General features: G+C 52.5%; 1 protein-coding gene across 2 annotated transcripts in view; it reads right to left on the reverse strand.

The window, feature by feature from the left end:
- MTA1 (metastasis associated 1) overlaps positions 1-17135 on the reverse strand; it is an 80905-nt gene extending 63770 nt beyond the window's left edge. For both annotated transcript variants that reach the window (XM_082766061.1, XM_082766062.1), the window contains exons 1-2: positions 16987-17135; positions 600-667 (exon numbers count right to left, since the gene is read on the reverse strand). In XM_082766061.1, coding sequence (XP_082622187.1) covers positions 600-667; positions 16987-17014 — 96 coding nt within the window. In that variant the 5' untranslated portion in view covers positions 17015-17135. The remainder of the gene's footprint in view (positions 1-599; positions 668-16986) is intronic.
- Between the last annotated feature and the right edge of the window lie 4349 nt (positions 17136-21484).

Below are 21484 nucleotides of genomic sequence, written 5' to 3' on the forward strand. Positions count from 1 at the left end.
TGGCATTAAACCTCAAAACGGTGTGTTTAGGACACAGCTAATGGCTTCAGATCAGGCTTCCCTCCTCAGCCAGGTAAAATTTCAACATTAAAGACTTCAGCTGGCTTCCCACGTGCAACCCATCATGTCTGCTTTTTAAATCTAAAGAAGGGGAAATCTGGCAAACGAAATAATACACTGACCCAAAGGACAACTAAAGAAGACAAAGTCTGAGGAAGCACATAATAGCTCCAACTCTTCCTGTTGAGTGACACTCCCCCAAGAAAAAACAAACTACAAAGCTCTCCATCCTCCTGGGAAGCTGTTATTTTGTCTTCCTATCGCATGATCTAGGCACAGAATGGAAGACCAGGAAAAACCTCCTGCCCTGTAGGTGGGCATAATCACCTTGAGAATGACCTCCAGTTGATGCTCTGCCCTTTCATGCCAAAGGAGAACAATCCAGCAGGCCTCAGAGTGTTTCAGAAAATTATCACAACAGAAGTATTTTAAGCTACTAATTACCAGAGAACTGCTAAAGATTTGTTTTGATTTTAATCAAATCAAACAGATCATAAATTAAATCAGCTTCAAAAGACTTGATGGCAAAAATTGTTTACCTTATTGAGTTCTTCTATTCTTCGTATCAAATATGGGTTACTTGAAGAGTTTTCAAAGTAGACGTAATCTGTCAAAAGAAAAAAGATTCTTTAAAATACGAGCTGCTAAAAATCAAATAAAAAGCCCACGTGTATACCTGCTAAAGACACCATACCAAATTAATTTCTTGCCACAAGCAGCACTTCAAAATGTTCCCACTGTCCTGGATTTTAGGCGAGGAAATACAAAATCCATACCAGTGTAAGAAACAAACACGGGCGCAATCTGAAGACCATTAACTCCCTTTCCAAAACACAGAGCTCTATTATCTGCCTGTACAGTGGGAAAGCAAAGCATATGATGGTCTGTCTCCCCTGATCAGGCTATTTCATTTTGACCGCAGTGTTTTCTTTACTTGCATCCTTTTCTTTCATCCAAAAATCCAGCCGCAACACGCTATCCTTCCTCTGCCCCCCAGCTCAGCTTCATCACACAGCCCAGTTACTTGCTCTACAAATTGCTCCATTCTTTCTCTCTTATCTTTTCTTCTACTTCCTGCTCTTTTACACCCACATTATCCCGGAATAACCTCGACAGAACTCTATATTGTAAGCCAAATAGGTCAGAAATGCTCATATTCAAGCAGGATAAACATCTTCAACCAGAGGGCAAGAAGGCAGCTCTTCGCTAAGGTGGTGCTGTCACAAAACCCTCAGAGAGGCACCAAGGAATGCCGTATGAATAGGTCAGCATTGCTAAGCTCCAAGTTTTAACACTTCTCACAAAAACAGAAACAGAGAGCCTGGAGCAGACCTGGCCTTTGTCAGCCAGGACTCCAGAAGCAAACCTTCAGCGAGGCGAGGAGAGGGCTGAATGCAGCCACCCTTGGGTGCTGGCCCTGGGGGCAGTCTTGACCTGCCGCGGTTTTCTCATGCGCTCAGCTCTGAGAATGATCCCTCCAAAGATATTCTAGCCGATTTAAGACGATTTCCCTTCAGATGTCCCAGTTTATTTGTATTTGGAGCAAAACATCCATCGCCTTCGGGGCTCCGCTCAGGTAATCCGCTGAAATGAGCACATTAGCATGACCCTCCACTGCTAAATGGGTGTTTAGCGGTGCTAGCCCTGCCTAAATAGAGACAACTACTTAAGCTGTTAGCTTCAATCTTCCCAAAATGCCTCCTAAAAGGGCAGAGATGGATGCTGTTAACTCTTCCTCTGGGCTGGGGAAGAGTCAGCCTCCAGAAGCTCCTCCCCAGCTCCGCCACAGAGCTGGTTCCTCTCAAAGGCAGCTTCCCTTCAGGCTTCGCACCCGAGAGCAGGCTAAGGAGGCCAGGCAGGCCGCGGTTTGTGGAAAAATAATGCTCTATTTACACGTTAGGGATCAGAGAGGAAAAAAGTTTTCTCCCAAGCAGAAAGCCTCCCCTAGAAGGGCACAGCAGTGAAGGGCATGGGGCCTTCATCTGCCCTGAGATGGCTCCAAGCTCGGGGGCTGCCTGAGGACCCCCTGCCCACCCCCTGAAGAAGGCCAAGTTCCCTCATACTGCCCCCTGCCCACCCCCAAAACCTCACTTCAGGTACTTCTGCTGAGACCAAACACAAACTCATAGCACTTGTTAGCACCCTGACTGAACAAACAGAGCCTGAAGAAATAGCAATGGCAGCCCCCAATTGGAAACACAACCCCTTTACTTCCAGGGGTTTAAAATGACTATCACAAACCCCTGCAGTTAGAGAAGTTATCACTTCTCTAACAGCTCTTCTGAGTGTGCAACGTGTGCACGTCCACACCAGCATGCTTTCTACCTCAGGTGAACATTAACACAATTTTTCAGTTAACTACAGTTTACTGAGTGTTAAAATCTGGCGTGGGAATTTAAAATAAAGTTTATCACAGACCAATGCCTTATAAATGGCTATTTCAGGTTGATGTCCAACAGTTTTGAGTAGTCAAATCCAAAAAATCTGTTGTTTTGCCAAGTGCTAGGAGCGTCCCCAGACCTGTACCCCATCAGCGAGGGCACACAGCCTTACACAAAGCAGCACACTGCTGGCAGAAAGGCAGCGATGAAGATGTCCCACAGGCATTCCTCAAGAGCAGACACATGACAGAGTGTAAAGGGGTGTGCTTAGGCCACTGCTTGATGACTTCATCACAAAATGCACGGCCCAGTACTTCCCAGCCACGTCTGAGGCTAACTGCACAGCTGTGGTAAGCATCTCACCAGCACCTCATGGGGACCTGCTTCCCATCGCTCGCATTACCTGGAGAAGGGTCCCTGCCTCTCTGTGTGTAACGCAGAGCCCACTGCAAGTCACATGAAACAGAATATGTGAGCAGAACAGAGAGGAGCGATTTGCATTTTTTTCATACAGACTTTAAATACTTTCATCTAAAATTAAAACGCTATCTTGCGCAGAGAAATGCTCCAGTTGCTCGGTGTGCCACACATGCAGCAAGGAAATTGTGAGTTCAACAAACCACTCTCCAAAACGATAATGCTTTAGCAGGTGAGAGCACTCCTCTTAACCTGTTCCACGAGCAGCAAAACCCAGCCAAGGCTGGCTTCCTACACGCTGGATTTAAAGGAGGCACAGCACCACGCTCCATCAGGCCCTATTCTCCAGAACACCTCCTTTTCCCCTGAGCAACATTTCCCCTTCCTCTCCAGCCTCTTCCCATGCCATGTAAATGCGTCCTTCTCGTATTGCACACCCAATATGATTAATAACATTCCCAGTTTGCTTCCAAGACAGCAGCTATGTCTGTAGGTGCACAGAGACGCAGTGGCGAGCAGAAACCCACCACATGCTCCCAGCAAAGCAGTTGTCGATGGGAGGCATCCTGTACGTGCACAACTGCCTGTCTGTGCCGTGGGCTGAAAGAGAGGATGGGGAAAGAGACCAAATTAACAAACCTCTAAATAACAGGAAGATGCATGCATCTCAAGTCCTACCACAGAACAGGAAGGAAAGAGTACACTTAAAAAAAAAAAAAAAAAAAAAAAGTCTAGGGACAGAAGAGTAGAGCCTGAAAAAGAGCAAAACAAGTCAGACCTTTCAAACACAACAGGCTGGCTATCCTTGCCAATTTATTGGCTTTCCTACCTACATGATGGAAGAAAAGACGAGCTTATCTGCTCCACATCCCACAAGCACAGCATGCCTCCTTGGAAGCAGCAACTGCCACAAGCACTTCGTACCAAGCCCACCCCTCAGCAGCCAACCACCCAGACAAAGGCAGTGGCTCAATCCCACACCTGCACAGCAGCTTGCAGCTTAAACTCATAATCCCTGAATTAATCAGCCAAGCATCCACATCACGACAGTAATTAGCAGCATCGCTCTTGCGTATCGTGCAACTCTCTATGACCAGGCTGAAGCAATGACTGAGGAGCGTGGCAATATCCCAGGACAGTAAGGAGCATCACACTCCTGCCACAAACTCCAAGCTTATTTCTTCCTTTTGCTTACACCGTTACAGAAGTAGCTGCATCCCTGAAACAACCCCAAAAGCCTTTCCATCCCCCTGCTTTTTTTCCCCGAAGATGAGATAATACACAACTTACTAAAAAGCAATGTTATTATACAGATACTGAACTGCCGAACTAGGATGATGACCTACAGACCAGAGAAGATGGAAATATTCCACGAAGGCAGTAAAATAATTGTTCTCAATTAGCAATAAATACAACGCTTTCTTTTTGCTCACACATGCTTTTAAGACATCACTGCAAAACTGCTTCCCCCTCTGCCCTCTTCGTGTCAGCTGTTGATTAAGTCTGCGTTGGTTGGCAGAAAACCAGAAGGGGGTACTGCAAAAGGAAAGAACATGCACTGTCTAGAGGTCATATATTTCTAAGATTAAGCTATGTTTGAGCTACTTAATAACCTTACAGGCTTTGAGGTGATCAAGTTGCAAAAATGCCCAAAAGTATTTTTATCCTTCCCAACTTGCATTTGCCTTTGAGGCTCCATGTGCTTTCTGAGGACCTGGCTGCACATTCCTCACCTTGCCTCCCGAAATTCCCCTCGCTGTGTGCCCTGCGTTAGCCTGCTTTCCTCGGGAAGCAAGGGAGGCTGAAGCCTTCCTCTTCCCACACTCACTAGTGCTGCTTGGTACGATGCGAATTTCTCGGCACGTTATAAATTAGCAACTCCAGGGTTGCAAACATCTCCCCTGCCCAATGCACAGAGCTGCTGCCCTGAATTGAAGATGAGCACCAAGAGAGTGGCTGAAGTTCTGACGACCTGGTTACTTTACGACCGAACTTACGGGAAACGCGTGCCTCCTCACAGTCTGGATTTCCGCATCAATTTGGGGTTAGTTTCTTTACGTAAGCTGCAGTTTTCAAATTATTCAGCAGCTCACTCCTGGAGCTGTCAATCACCTTACAGTTTGGGTGATACAAAATCCATCGTGGTCTATGCTTCTGCGAAAGAGGAGGCAAGCTGGAGAGGCCAAGCTGCTCGCAGCCTACGAGCCCAGCAATCTCACCCAGGAGAGCCCAGGTCCCACTGCCTTCTGGCTGCTGAAAACCAGCACCACTCAGAAGGTGTCACCCCACGAGATGTTTGGTTTCAAGAGGTAGTTTCAAAAGAGAAAGCCTTACCAGCAGTGTTTTCATTACAGGAGATGCAAAACTGCAACAGCTGTTTCTGTTGCTAAAAGGATGAGGCGAGCCAATACACCTAGCAGCACAGAGCAAGCAGATATTTACAATTAATTTCTCTCACAGCTCGACAAAAGGAATCACGGATACTCTGTCAGCACAAGTCCAAGCACGCTTTCCAGACAGCAGCACCGCAGGCATGGGATGTGCGTGTTTGCCCCAAAAAGCTCCTTGAGCACTGCCACCACCACGGCCCTGCTCCAAATGGGGTGGAAGCGTAGCAAAAGAGCACACAACCTCTGCAGTACCAGCCGACATTTAGCAAGGGACTTGGCAGAAGTGAGCACCACCTCCTGCTGAAATCCCCACAGCCAGACAGCAAATCCTCATCGAGTCGAGCCGGGAGAGGCAGCCCGGTTAAATCAAGCTAGCTGTGCTCTTCTGACCAAAATGACCGAGTCAAAAGGCTTACGAGGACAGGGATCAAAATAAATCACCCTTGTGTGAAATCTTTAACCGAGACACTCGTCTCACAAGGCGCCGTGCTCGCTGGAAGAGCCCAGTGCTCACGCAGCATGCTCCTGAGACGAGCTGCCCGGTCTCGATAAAAAGGCTCAGGCAGAGCAAAACTGGGAAAAACTACCGAAGCGACAAGCCTCCCTCGCTGCTGAGGAAGAAAGCCTGGTTTTCAGCAACGGATCGAGATTAACAAACCACTGCACCACTTCCTCGGGCCCGAAGCCTGCAGTAAAGCTCCTAGATATAAAGGAGCAGAGACACCCGGCTCGGGGAGTGCGCGCCCATCCAGAACAGCCACGACCCTGCCTCTGAGCAAGGCCACCATCCCAAACAGCAGCAGCCTCTGGCAGGCAGTCAAACCTTTTAGGTCACCACCAGGTCTAGAGACGGTGCAAACTCTGCTCGACAAGGCTGGGGTGGCTCCACGCACCGCCAGGTTATCCTCATGGACTCGCAGCTTCGCAGAGAGAAGCCTTCCAGAGGAACTGCTGCAGCCCTGCCCTTCCCCTCACTTACTGCTTTCCTACTGCAGCCTGCTTGGGTTTCCTGGAGCAGGACCCCTGGGTTAGCTCCTACAGCTTGCCAGGTGTGGTGGACACCGAGGGCTGGCCGACACAGGGCATTACACGAGCACACTCCCTCCAAAGAGTCAGTGACGTCTAGTTAACTACACGCTGAAGTTACACACACAGAAAATCCTCATTTACAAAGCTGTTTTGTCATTATATTAAATTTGTTTCTCCTTTTACCCTCCTGGAGGGCACGCAGGCGGTGTAACAAGGGTGCCTGTACGGCCCCAAGCCTATAGGGGCACATGAAAAATACAACAAACTCCGTATTAAATACATCAGCACATCGCCTGTGTGCCGGGCACTGGTGGTGAGCAAGCACACAGCCTCTCCAGATTCTATCTGCTCTGATAATATGCTGTAAAACATCCCAAAATGACTTTGAAGACGTACGTTATGTATACAAGGATATACAGCGTGCTCAGCTCGACTTCCCCTTTTCAACCGTTTTCCAAGAAAAACACGACTTAAAAGAATGCTGGGGCTGTAAGATGAGTCAGGATACGTGCAAGGAAAAGACAGCTCAGTTTCATTTAATAAACTAAAGCCTTTACTACTGCCTATCAAATCCCAAGCACGCATCTACAGCCATATACATGCAGGAGCAGCTCAGGACTGCTTTGTACTAAAGGAAGTTGAGCCTCACGTATTCACAACACATGGCAGAAGTCCATGTTCTCACTTTCACGCTAACTTCTGCTCTATTTTCAATCATAAAGCAGAGCACAAGCTGCCATTCCAGCCCCCAACGGTGAGGATAAAGAAGAAACTGGTTAATTCATAAATACCCAGGTAATTGTTGCCAAGTCCTCAGGAACCACGCACCTGTGCAAAGGTGGGCAGAAGCTAATAAGCTGTGTAAATATCAGCACTCGGTCCATACTTAACACCGAGCCGGCATGCTTGGGAGGAACAGGTGGCTGATTTTCCCTCGGTCTGTTAACCCACCTCTCTTCCACGTGCTCAACCTCTTATCTCTAAAGGTGAGTTGCCTTGACGAAGGTGATTAAAACCCTGAGTATCGAGAAGCAGGAATAGGTTTTGATCTCCTCCCCTGAAGAATTCCCAAGCTGTAAAATGTTCAAGCAGCACGGATTATGTACACGCATCAATCCTCCCCACTTGCCTCCAAAAACCCAGGTTCAAAATTCCCCAAACTGTAACCTTACGGTAGGAGCAACCCCTTGCAAGGTCCCTGTAACAGGGCTATGGATTATGCACACACCCATAAAAAATACAAACTCTTCTCGATGAAAGCTCTTCTGAATCGATACAAGGTACTGAAAACTAAACCTGAAATCCACTCCAAAGGACCTGTAAGGTTCCAAACAAAAACAAACATCCACCACAGAGCTCCTTCCTCAAGGTAAGAAATAACTCTCTACCTTTTTGAAGCAAAAAGCATCTGTGTTAATGCCATGCAACTTGCTTGGACAGTTGCTTGATCCAGTTTTAAGGATGAAACATTAAGGGATTTGGAGCTTCCCAAAGGTTTTCTGCTCTTTGTTTTCTGTCATGTCATAGGAGGGGGGGGGGGGGAAGAAAAAATTCCTGTCCAGCTACCTCATCCTTTTTTTTTTTTTTTTGTATGATTCTTAGTGAAACAAGGTTTATGCAACTCCATTATCCATGCATTAGTTCTTCTCTATTAACTCCTGAACCCTTTGTTCACTTTCAAACATTTCGCAGAGGAACAGAAGTCTCAAAGATAATTAAGTTCTGATCACCGGTCCCTATCTGAAAAATGGAGACACTGCAAACTACAAGTGAGGAAGGTAAGGCAGACAAAGCTACAAAACGGTTCCCGTTTCAGAAACAATTAATAGCCTAGATTTTAAAGCAACTCCCTGGAGGCTCCCCAGCGTTTGGGGGAATTACCAGAAGTGCTCGCTTTCTTAGGCACCTCCCAACACCACTACTGCCAGGGCTGTTCGGGGCAGGTCCCGGGCTCGATTAACTTCTGATTTGATTCATTACGACCAAGTGCATTCCCTGAAGTTCACCGTCCCCGCTGAGGAAGGAGGCAGGCACTCTGCTAGCAGCAGCAAGCTACAGACCTGAGATCTTAGCTCTGATCAAGGCACGGAGCTTGTACCTGAGGAAGAGGTGGTGGGTGGCAGAGGTACGTCACGGGTCCTGGCCCTGAGATAAGAACTATGCCATGCCGAAATACCTGCTGCTGGAGACGCCAGCTGAAAGGGAGACTGTACAAACAAGACTCGAAAAGGGAAAGGGCAAGAAACCTGGGAATAAAATCGAGTTTCCAGAGTACTTCGCCAAGGATGAGGGAGCAATTCTGCTCCTAGAAGCCAGCTGTAGGGCAGCACAAGGAAACCCATCCCAACCAGTCCCCCCCATGCCCCAGCTGTAAGCGAGGCACGTTGCATGCAGCACCGACCTTCGGGTTCACCAACTCCCTGCGGGACGACACTACACGACGTATTCCTGGAAAAACACCACTGCTCTCCTGCTTTACAGCATGTCGGGACACAACACCAATCCTCTGTTCTGTATTACCTCTTCTGCTGCTGCACATCCCGAGGATGCAGCTCTATGACCGCTTTCTCCAGGAGCAGTCGCGAGCCTCTCATTTCAGCTGGGCCAGCGCAACTCTTTGGGGGGCAACGCCACAGACCCGGCTGTGGAACGAGCCCAGGCTTAAAACCAAAAATCCTGCCCAAGAGCTGGTTTGTAAGGGACCACCAGGATGGTTTAATTTACAGCCAAGTCACAGAAACACTCAATAGATGGAGAAACCAGGTGGAAGGGAACTCCTTGGGGGTTCTTCTGGACGGCAGGCAGGGGAGACGAGTATCCTCAAACCGCACCCTAACGCTGGGCTGCTCCTGCAGCCAAGAGAACAGCCTGTCCCACTGCGCCTCTCCTTCCTAAGGGCAAGGAAGAAAAACACTCTTTTCCACGAGATACACTCAGGCAGTGCCGACGATCAGAAGAAAACAGCTTCATGTTCCCTCCAAGTATCCCAAGAGCTGCAAAACAAGAACCTCTGAAGTACTTGGACACGGAGTTTGGTATCAGCCTCATGAAACAAAATAAAAAGTTTTTTGGGGTGGGCTGTTTTGTTTTTGGGTTTTTTTTTTAAAAGAGCAATGCTTGAGTTCGGTGAGCCAACATGAATTAACTGCTTGGGTCACAGCATGACAGCCTATGAAGTGCAGGAGCACGGTATCGGTGCCAGACCAAAAACATCACGGCTCCACAATGTAAGACACGGTCCCAGTATAAATTGCTGCCATAGCTTTGCAGATGTTTCTTCGTTTAAACAGGAGTGCCAGCGCAGCTGATTCATCCCCCACCCTCCCATACCGCCCCCTCGAGTTGTGCCAGCCTCGCCTTGGATGGCAGGAGCGAGGCACACACGTGGGAAACCCAGCCAGGAACTCACCCAGTTGAAAAAGCTGAACTGAACCAAAGCAGTGCCCTGATGTGCTTCACCACACCGCGCTGAGCTGCGTGAGCCCAGCGCCGAGCACCCGCCAGCAGGCGCTGCCCGAATCGACGCCGCTACCCGCGGCAGCAGCCACAGGAACCGCCTCGCTCGGCTGCCTCGACTTTGCTCAGATGTTGACAGCTTCGCCCTGCAACAACAAGCCCCGTGCTAAATGGGGAATGGCCCCCTCGCAGCACGCTGGCTTCATGCTTGGTCGAGTGTCAGCCGTCCTCTTCCTCTCACACAACGTCCCCACGTTAGCTGGGGCACACCGTGCGTGGTTTATCAGAGCCCTTATCATGAGCTGAAGGCGATGCAGATCACATCTGGCAGCGCAGGACCAGGACTGTGAAAGCACAGGCACCGTCAAGACTAAGCAGCTTGCAAGTAACACGTGGAAGAGACAGGAGAAGTCTCAATTTTCCTTTTTTTCCTCTTCCAAACTCGCTTTAAAGCTGCCAACTAGCTTCTCCTTATCGCAGTTAACCTCATACATCAATGACAAGAGAAATTATCTCGAGAATGCTCCTCCTGCTTAAAGATGATCCAGCCAAAGAGCCAGAAAATCAGCCTGCTTGCTACGCAGCCTGAAATCTTCGTGGGTCCTGCACGGGTCCTTCTGGAGGCAACTCCTCCTGCTGCCTCCCTCGTGCCAGCGAGCAGACATGGGGTTAGTTAGGAGCACCAAAAAGGAGCAGGTGAAGCCTGCAGGAGACCACGAGGAAAACCTCATTCTTTGAGACTGGAGCTTCTCCTTACAGTAGCGTGGGGATAACAAATTGAGGAAGTCTTCAGGTTTGCCACGAGGTACTGCTCGCCCTGACAGCCCGCGGGCACAGGAGATCTGTAAAAAAAATGACAATTTCCCACGCCGGCAGCAAACCAGACACGGATCGGCAGCAGCAGCGCTCGAGGAGCCTCCTCTGCTCAGCCAGGCCTAGGTCCCACCCAGCCTTCGGAGTTTATAGGTAAATAACATTTTTCGGGGAGGTCGAGCTGAAATCTCAAGTCTTTTGTGAAGCAAACGAAGCAAATCAGAAGCAATTCGGCTATTCTCTTTCCAGGACGAATTCTTCACTGAGATTCCAGTGGTTTCAGCACATCTTGAGGCACCAAATTGAGTTCAATCCATTAAGTATCCTCCCCAAAAGACCAGTGTGTCAGAGGAGTAGGAGCAGCACAAAGCATACATGGCATTTCCTGAAGCTCCCAAAAACGGCGCTTTTTCCCTTAAGTTCAACTTAGGCTTTACAGTCTATTTAAACAAACTTGGCGAAAGACAGCAAGAAAAAGGTTGCCACAAATATTCCCAGAGTAAATTTTGCCATGCTTGAGAATCCAGCACCGATTTTGATGATCTTGCAACGCATTAAACTCCCAAAACGGCCATGCTGCATATCCTATAGGACAACACGAGGACCTTCCCTGTCTGCAACTGGGAATAAATTAAATTATTCATCTACGCACAAGAGTTCGACCCCCTCTGAACCACAAAGTTCCTTTTAAAATAAGTTTGTTGTGTCTTTTTTTTTTTTTTTAATTGTGAAAAATTCTTCAATGTCTTCCCCTACTGAAATGCTTTCTTACACATTAAACAATTACAGGGGGAACTCATTAGTTCTTGTTAGCGACAGAGCCCAACAGCCCAAATTTGGTTTTACGAGTTGAGGAGGAGAGGAGGAACCAAATGGGACTTTAAAACACGCTTTGAAGCAGGGCTTCTTTGTATATTAGAGCTACAGCTGCAAGCTGTGACATCCTGAAGACCTGGAACTGCAGTGCCCTACAAAAGCACCTTTCCCAGCTACTCCAGTTACCTGAACTCCACTGGAAACTTGGGCATGACTGGTAAAAGTCTCAGCCAGTAACCTCCTTGGGAACGGGAAAAAAATCACGATTTTGGAAGGAAATAAGATCAGTGTAAGATCCTGGCCCAGAAGTGACGCTGACTTCACAGATCACTTGTCAGAAGAGGCGCAGAACTAGATGGAGGCGACTCCAACAGCTTATATCCACTTTCAAGCAACCCCAAACTACTCGGGAGTAGTTTAGAAGTTGAACCAAAAACATTAACAACAACCTTATCCTCTTCTTGTGCTGCCCAGGAGAGATGAGGTGGTTTTATTTATTTAAAGTTCAGACATTTAAACATCAGAAGTTGCTGCTAGAAGGTGCAGGTTGTTCCCATTCACACAAAACCCAAACCTCACTAGGAGAGACATTTCCTCACGGAATTACAGAAAAGGAGGGACTTCTCAAGTGCCTTCGCTTATCGGGTGTCTGTCATCCACCACCGCTGGAAGGCAGAACAGGCAGACACGGCCGACGGGACGGAGGAAGCAGCAGGGGAGGAGCGCTGCAGCTCAGCTCGGCTGCCCACAAAACCCAGGGGAGCGGCCAGCCCCAAGCACCCCGAGCTGCCAAAAAACACCCAGCAGAAGCCCCTACAGACGCCGTCCTGCTGGGACAGGGAGGGGAGAAGCCACGATCCCCCGCGGGGCAGGAGCTGAGCGGGTGCTCGCCAAGGGCACGTGGCTGCTCGGCTCCACGGAGCGCACCCACAGCAGCCCTACACACACATCAGCGGGGCACGCCGGGGCTGTCTGGCAGCTCCACATCACGCCGCGGTTCTTAACATCTTTCTTTCATCAAAGCAGTCCCGCTTGGGGGAGAGGGAAAGGAGGAGTGCAGAACATCAGATGAATTTTGGTGTAGCTAGAAGCAGCTAAAGGAAAAGGTGAAGGAACCCAGCGGCTGGAATGGGATGAGTTAGAAGCCGTCCTATATCCTTTAGGACCACCAACTGCAGAAACCCATTAGTAAGCGGCGAGAACAAACTCATTTTTATTACCTTTAGTAGTTATTTAATACCTCTCCCCACTAAGCCCACTCTCAGCTCAAGTTACCTTCAAGCACCCAACGTCAGCTCTAAGTTAGTAACTGAGTGAAAAGACAGCTCGCCCGAGCCTGTGCTCCTGGGGCACTCCCACTAACCCTGCTGAAAACCCCAAATATCCACATGCTGATAATAAAGAGGGACAGGAGAGGGTTTACACGTGCCCCTGTACTTAAATTATCTGGATTATGTGCTTTAGGCCTAGACTCAACAACATGCACCTTGCTAGCTCTGTACCCAAGTTTTTTTTTAACAGGAAAAGCACGGAAAATTATTCCTGCCATCACTACGATGTCAAGAGGACAAATTCAGCCACCTGCAGCAGCTCTGGGGCAGTACTACGGATGCCAGGAGCCACGAGAAGTTTGGATTCCAGGCCAAGGTATGTAAATTTGGGGGATGGTTACGCTGAAAGGAGAAGCATGCCCACAGCACGGACAGGCACACCAGCGTCGGGTCTAATCCAGCCACCAGTTATGGGGGAACCTCAGAGCATCACTTACCCTCCGTGTGTTAGATTCGGGTGGCACACGTGTGCCTGACTGACCTAGGATCATAAACGTGCCACTCAAACACACCTTAAACACACCATAAGCTCAAAAGCAGCCATCGCTTTCTAACCTAGCATGCTCCCAAGCAAGAGGGTAACTCCTAAACCAAGAACACATAAAAAGCTTTTCATCTAAAAGCATAAATCAAACATTTGCCTCAGCAAAAGTGTTGGCTTCAGCGGTTCTTCCTCCATCCTTCCTCTCCTTTCTTTCCCCATCCCCTTGTTCCCAGCCCTCCCACTGAGCCCATTCAGCTGTTCGCACAGTCCCACGGGCAGCCAGATCGGGTGCCTGATACAGATTAAAAATAATCCCGGAAAAACACAAAGCGCGAGGAGGAGGAGGAGGAAAGGTGGAAGGATTCGAGTTCCTCCAATCGCTGCAAGATGGAAATGCAGAAAATCGTCGCTCCGCTGCGTCGGGGGAATGCCACAAGCCTGCAGCGGGGCTCGGTCCCTTACAGCCACCAGCGAAATGCTCGTGCTGAGGGTGAACTCCTGGAGAAGGTGCAGGTGAAGCAGCCTTGGGAAGGCAAACCCTGCTCTCCTCCAGGCAGCTGACACAGCACTCTCCTGAAAGGGGAGGCCAGCGCTAGCTAGAACAATGAGCATCTCTCTCCCACATGCGTTTTTTCGTCAGAGGCCCCAAATTCCAGCCCAGCTGGTCCCAAGTTCCCTAGACCTGGTGTTTACCCAGCACTCCCATGTGTCCTGCGGTCGGGCAGACAGCCGCTCTGCCCCACGACTCCTTCCAGGCGAGGAGAGCCCCCTTCTCGCCGTGCTGCCGTTTGGAAAACCTTCATTCAGAACATCTTCACCTCTGCTAGGCTGGAGGCACACAACTCCAGGAGCTCCTTCGGGGTGAGTAAGCTCCTGTATTTCATTTCACAATTTGACAACCCAGCAACTTCACACGTATACAAGTTTTACACCCCCCCCACAATCAGTGTTAACTTACAAGGGGGCAATTTGTGTCGGCGCTGACCCCCTGCCCCACCAGAGGTGCACCGAAAGAACCTCAGGACCACGAAAACCAGTTGCTTTCTCTAGGTGCCAGCACTCACCTTACCCAGAGCCTGGTACCCGCTGAAGCAGCAGCCCCAACTCCTGCAGCTCCACTACCCGGGTGCCCCACACAGGCTGCCAGGCTCCTCTATAACGGAGCCGCTGGGCACCAACACTAAAAAATGGCACTTAAAGCCAGTCTCTGTCAGAGAAGTGCAACCCACCCACTGGTTTACGAAAACAGGGATTCACAGCGTCTCACGACCAGCCCCGAAGCGATCTCCATACACTCCCAGGAGCGTTATTGATCTGCGACAAACGAGCTGGTTTTGGCAGCTGCTCGGTCTGGAGTTGGCGCACACAATTTGGTAACCACCAAAGGATAGCAGCGGATTATCTGCTGAATGTTTCTCTTCCAGAGGGAAGTCTATGAAATGACGACGCACAAACCCCATTCAGGGCTTAACCCTGCCCTGGAGTCCGCACACAACTCCCACTGACGGGAGCCACCAGCACCGGGGACAGAAACAATTCAGTGACACAAACTCCTCGGGCCGAACAGAGCCGTCATACAGAAACAGCTGCATCTGCCCATGTGTTGGTCCTGGTCGTGTGGCAAACCCAGACTCCATCCATATGTAGGGTACCAGAGCGCAGTAACCCTGGCCACCAGCCAGCTGCCTTGCCCTCCGCCCGGGAAGGTTACGGAGCGAGGCCTGGACGCTGCTCCCAGGCACACTGAGGTGACTGAGACCAGCCAAAATACCAAAGGGAAATCATGCCCGACTGATCCAACTCACCACTGTGATGCAAAGACTGGCTGTGTGGCTAAGGAGAGAGCAGGGGTGTTGGAGGTGGTGTGGCAAAGGCCTCGCAGCCCCCCAGAGGAGCCTTCGAACCAAAGTGCTGAGATAAGGGCTGGGCAGCAAGGTGGATACGCACTGGGCAGCAGATTAGGAGGCTCACCAGATGAACACTGGGCTCCGAGGACTGCGATCAGCAGCACAGCCTTCACCTGGCTGCTAACAGCATCCCTCGGCACCGACATGGGGCCAGCCGTGGACGTTTTGCGATGGATTGGGACTGGAACACGCTCACCAAAAGTTTGGGGAGCCAGGAAAAGCATGCCACACACTTGTGGGCAGGGCTGCTACTCAGGGGAACTTTGACAAGCCAGGAAACGGGCTGACAAGCACCTCAGGAAGTTCAGCTAAGGCTAAGCAGAGTCCTGCATCTGGGATGGGATAACTCCCTGCAGCGCCACAGGCTGACTGCAGAGCGTCTCTGCCGAAAAACAACTGGAGAAACAACAGAGTGCCCAAGAGCCAGCACGCACCCTCGCAGCAAAGGCAGCCAACATCCCCCCGTGCTGCACCAGCGGGGTGAAGGGATGGGTCCTGCCCCGCTGCTCAGCGCTGGGAAGGCCACCTGGAGGGCTGGGACACACGGGAGGCAGCGGGGTGGGCAGTGCTGGACGTGCAGAGGCAGGCTGGCCCAGCGGGGATGTCACTGCTGTCACAGCCAGGAGCGGGGGGCGCAGGGCTGGCAGGGCAGGGCTCTGCTCAGAGGTGCACAGGGAGAGGATGAGGGACGAGGGACGCCAGCTGCAACACCAGGAAGTTTTCCCTGGTGTCTGGGCGCTGTTATCTGCCCTGAGTGCGGCCGAACACTTTGGGCAGGGCCCAAGGGAAGGATGCCATCCCTGCACCGTGGTCCTCCGGGATGCCACCACGGGGCGGGCAGGCCCCGAGCATCCTCCAGGCCAGCCTGCAGCAGCAGCAGGTGGCCCAGGGGCCTGCAGAGATCCCTGCCCACCGCAGACCTGGCCGTGCAGAGCACCAGGGATGATATCCCACCCGAGAGTGGTGCCGTGACATTAAACAGCCGTGAATCCCCCCAGCTCCCCTCGCCCTGCCGCTCTCAGCATCCCCCATCCACCACCACAAGGCACCGCACACCAGCCTCAGACCCTCCAAGAAACAAAGCCGGGATGGCCCAGAGACACATCTCATCCCTCCACGGCACCAAGAAGCAGGAAAAAAAAAAAAAAAAAAAAGTATGGCTGTGCCAAAAGGAGCAAAAAAACCCAGAGCACAAAGTGAGGGCAGGCCGAGAAAGCAGAAAAGTAGTGGCAGCCAGGCAGGGCGGCTCGGCCACCCCGGCTGTGTCGTCTCCCTCGCTCACTTTGCTCTGGTTTTACCCAACTCCGAAGGACGTGGGGTGTCTGGGGATGAGGGGGGGACCCCAAAAAGCATCTCCCCAAAAGCAGCTCCTGGGGGGGGGGGGCGAGAAGTTGCGGCGCACACTTTCTGCGAAGGGAAAATGGCTGAGCGCAGAGCTCCCCGCCAGACCACCCTGGGTGTTTATCTTCCCTAAAATAAAATAAAATCAAATCCACCCGCCGGGGCCCTGTTGCCTCTCCTCTGTGTTGCCGTGAGTTAAAACAAAGGGCAATCAGGAGGGGGGGGGGAGAGTAATGGGAGAGCGGGCAGGGAGGGGAGAGAGGCAGGGGGAAGGGAAGGGAAGGGAAGGGAAGGGAAGGGAAGGGAAGGGAAGGGAAGGGAAGGGAAGGGAAGGGAAGGGAAGGGAAGGGAAGGGAAGGGAAGGGAAGGGAAGGGAAGGGAAGGGAAGGGAAGGGGGGCAGCCCTCCAGCAGCCTGCCCATCTTTGTGCTCGCCTCCCCCCGCGCCCCGACCCCCCGCAGCCCGCCCCCATCCCCGGCCGTGCCCCCGCAGCTCCCCCCCGGGCCCCCCACGCGTGTCCCGGCCCCGCAGGAGCCGCGGGAGGGCGGCGGGGGCCGCTCACCTCCGACCCGGTACATGTTGGCGGCCATGGCCGGCTGCGGGCCGCCGCCGCCTCCAGGTGCCGGAGCCGCTGGAAAATGGAGGCTGGGGCGGGCGGGGGAGGGGAGCGCGGAGTTAAAGGGGCCGCGCCGCCGGGGGAGGGAGGGAGGGAGAGGAGGAGAGAGGAGGGAGGAGGCACCGGGACGGAGGGAGGGAGGGAGGAAAGAGGGAGGGCAGGGGCACGGCGGCGGGGAGAGGGAGGGGAAGGGGAAGGACGGCAGGGAGGGAGGGAGGGAGGGGAGAGGCCTGCGGGAGGATGGAGGGGGAGGGCGGAGCGTGGGGGCACACACACAGAGACACCACACACACACACACACACAGACACCACACACACACACACACACACAAACACACACACACACACGCAGCCCGCCTTGCACGCACACAGCCCGCCTCACACACACACACACACATATACACACACACACAGCCCGCCCGGCCTCACACAGCCCGCCTCACGCAGGCACACGCACACCCAGCCCGCCTCACACGCACACAGACCACCTGTGCGCACACCCAGCCCTCACATGGGCACACATATACCACTTGTGAGCACAGCCAGTCCCCTTCACACACACACATATATCACCTGTGTGTACACTCAGCCCTCACACACACACACACACAATCTGTGTGCACACCCAGCCCTCACACGGGCACATATACCATCTGTGCACATCCAGCCCTCACACACACACATATACCACCTGTGTGCACACCCAGCCCTCCTCACACACATGTATAGCACCTGAGCTCACACTCAGCCCTCACACACACGTATAACATCTGTGTGCACACCCAGCCCTCACATGGGCACTCGTATACCACTTGTGAGCACAGCCAGTCCCCTTCACACACGCACATATATCATCTGCGTGCACACCGAGCCCTCACACACACACATATACCACTTGTGCGCACACCCAGCCCTCACACACACACACACACAACCTGGGCTCACACTCAGCCCTCACACGGGCACAACCTGTGCGCACACCCAGCCCTCCTCACACACACACACATCTGTGTGCACACCCAGCCCTCACACATGCACACACACAACCTGTGCTCACACCTAACCCTCCTCACACGCACATATACCACCTGTGTGCATACCCAGCCCTCACACACACACATATAGCATCTGTGTGCACACCCAGCCCTTACACACATACACACACACTGCCTGTGCTCACACCCAGCCCTCACAAGCACACGTATACCATCTGTGTGCACACCCAGTCCTCACACAGGCACATATATCACTTGTGCTTACACCCAGCCCTCTTCACACACATGTATATCACCTGTGCTCAAAACAGCCCTCACACACAAACACACCGCCTGTGCTCACACCAGGCCAAAACCACCAGGCCTTTCGCTCCCTGTGAGGGTGACGAGGCTGATGTCCCACATGCCAGGCCCAGGCCAGGCAGCGAGCCCTGACCCAGGGCTGTGGAAGCACCTGGTGCTGAGCATGGTCCCAGCCCCAGGCCCTACCGTGGTCAGGCAGGGCCCACGGGTGGCACAGTCATATTCAACATAGCACCCAGAGGTGCCAAAATCTCCATCAGGCCCCACATCCCAGTAGGCCATGCCTCCACCTTCCGGTATTGCAAGGAGTGAGCCAGGAAAGCCCAGCTGGCAGTGAAAATCCAAAAACATTCAGTTCATGGAGGGTACCACCACGATATTCCCTCCTTTCTGAGCTGTGCCCACGGAGCCGCTGTGGACACCACCATCCGTGCTGCATGCAGGGACCGGCTGCTGCCGCCACTGCTCCGCCGAGCGGAAAATAATTCAGTAGGACACAGAAAAATTATCCAGAATAAATATTTACAAATCGCATCATGGGGCACTTGGTGGTTGCACACCAAGAAGTGGCCAGTCATGTGGTGTTGACTGCTCTTGCCAGACGCTAAATGGGTTTTTAAACGATAGCAACAAAAACATGTCAGGACTTCCCTGCTGCTTCTCTTCCACGTTGAGCAATGGCTGTGGTCACCGCCGGGGCCTTGTGCAACGGCAGGAGGGCAGCTGGCTCCAGCAGACGCAGCCGGGGAAGGAGTGGGATCGTCAAAGCCCAGTCTCCCACCGCCAAAGCCCGGTCCTGGGGGTGTCACCAGCTCTCCCCATGGCAAACACAGTCCTTCCAGAAAGCCCTCGGTGTGTTTTGATGGGGCATTTCTTGCATTCGATGCCTTTCATGCGGCACCGAGGGAGCACATCCACAGGGAAAGGCTGAGACCTGCGAAAAGAAGATGCCGGCGCTTCCAGAGCCCGGTCGGAGGCCGCCTGGCCCAAATCAGCTCATCCCAGCACACGTGGGCGAGGGCAGATTTCCGTGCCTATTGCATGCGAGCGGGCACACCCTGACCCTGACCCATCCTCGCTACACCCAGTTCCATTCCCCTCTTGCTCATCACCCCGCTCTGCTGCTCCCTGCTCCCAGCACAGCCCTCCCGCTGCTCGGCGGCAGCAGGGCCGTTCCTGCTGAGCTCCCTGAGGGACCAGGACCAAAAGGTCAGCCCTTCAAACTCCCTTTGCACCTATCTTCCCTTGCAGAAGACACGAGAGATGTCCTGCTCCCTGGTGTTGGGGGGCTGGTCCTCTGCTTTCCTGAAGGGGAGAGGGCGGCAGGGCTGCAAAAACCAGGAGAGGACAGTGCTGTTGGGAGAGGATGTGCTGCTCCACCAGCTCTGCTGGGCAGCTGGAGGTACAATGCAAGAAAAAAAAAACAACACGACTGTTGTTCAAAATTGGATTTCCTGTAGCTAAGACCCCTTGGGGGCGGTGAGACCTGCTGTCCCGGAGGAGCTGAGGGCATTCCCAGCCTGCTCATGCACAGGAGGTGATGCCTGGGAAGGCTGCCCTGACTCTCTTTTCTCTCTCCTCTTCCTTACAGCAGTGGTGAGAAGTTGAACAAAGCACATCGTGGTCCTGCTCACAGGTCCCTGTACAACACACTGCAGCACCTCACTGCTCCGTCTCCCACGTGGCTCCAGAAGAAAACCCAGAGCCCAGTTCCCCCCATCTCCCACCCCACACTCAGGATGGAGGAAAACCTTCCACAAAGGGAGCTCGACACCTTGCCTTAAGGGACCAGCTGCTGGCAGCAGCCTCCAAGGGCATTTCCTACCAGAGACAACTGCCCCAGAACAGCCCCTGCCGAGAGATGACTCACGGGACGGGTATGTGCTTTCATGTCCAGTTTTATTAGTGTTGCATTAGTACCATAAAATAGTTGACGAGGTCGAGCACGTTGCGGTTTGTTCCAAAAAAAAAAAAAAAAAAAAAAAAAAAAAAAAAAGGCTATTTACACTTAATGTCTTCATAAAAAAAAAAAATAATAGAACCCAAACAATACAACGATGAAACAGATGGACAACTCAGGAACCTACACAGTGGTAACGTCCCCCTGTGCGCTGCGGTCCGGACGAGGCTCGTGGCACGCAGCAGAGCACAGGGCTTCCCCGTGGCATCTCCAGTGGGGCAGGTGATGCTCTCTGGCCAAGGTGCAAAGCAGCAGCTGACTGCTGTGGCCAAGAGCAGAGCTCTTCCTTAAGGAAACCAGTCACCTGCTGCTTTCCAAGTTGGCCTGTCCCCTTCTCCTGCCTGTCCCATGGCCGCTGACTGTCCCTGCAGGAGGGTTTCCCCTGACAGCCCTGCTAAAGAGGCTCCAGAAATCCTCTGGGAGATGTTGCTGCTCAGTTCTGGCCTTCTCCCTACCTACTTGGCAAGCCCAGAGGGAGTGTCACACCAAAACGAGTCACCACACAGCGATCCACCAGACTGAGACCAGAGGAACGGGGACCTTGCATCCAACCTAGCTCCAGGGAAGCACCAGGCCCCCAGCCCGGTGCTGCTGCACAGCAGGACTGCCCTCACCCCAGGATCCCCCAGCACATCCAGCAGCAGCAGGCCATCAGCTCTGCTTCCTCTCACCAGGGTTTTCTTAAAATTTGAGGTACCAGGTGCAATGCCCTAAGCCCTGGCTCTCCGCTGTTCCTTCCAGCACCCATTCCTGGTGAGAAATGACCAGGCAGAGCCATTTGGGGCAAGCTGCAGCTGAATTCCTACTACCCCTAAGCAGGACGAGGCCTTTGCTGTCATCTCAGGTGAGCAGGGGTCAGCGTGGTGCTCGGCCAAGCTGGATGACTGCACACCAACAGGCACAGCTCCTCCAGCCCCAGGAAGCCTCCAGCCTCCTGCCCCTGCCCGCCCTGCAGGATAAAGCAGCAAGCACGTGCTAATAACACAGCGAAACACGGCCACGGGGACGGGGGCTCCCCCCAGGCTCATGTGTAATTAGGAGGGACTCGGCAGCTCCCGCTGAGATGTGAAGGGTAAGGAATGAAGTGAGCAATGACTGCAGCGCTGAGCTACACAAGCCACCCAAGACCCCTGCAACATCGCTAGTGCAGCAGGACAGCCAGCAGCCGACCAGCCCAGGCAGGGCC

The sequence above is a fragment of the Aythya marila genome, assembly GCF_965140915.1.
Source record: "Aythya marila genome assembly, chromosome: 8".
Classification (NCBI taxonomy): Eukaryota; Metazoa; Chordata; class Aves; order Anseriformes; family Anatidae; genus Aythya; species Aythya marila.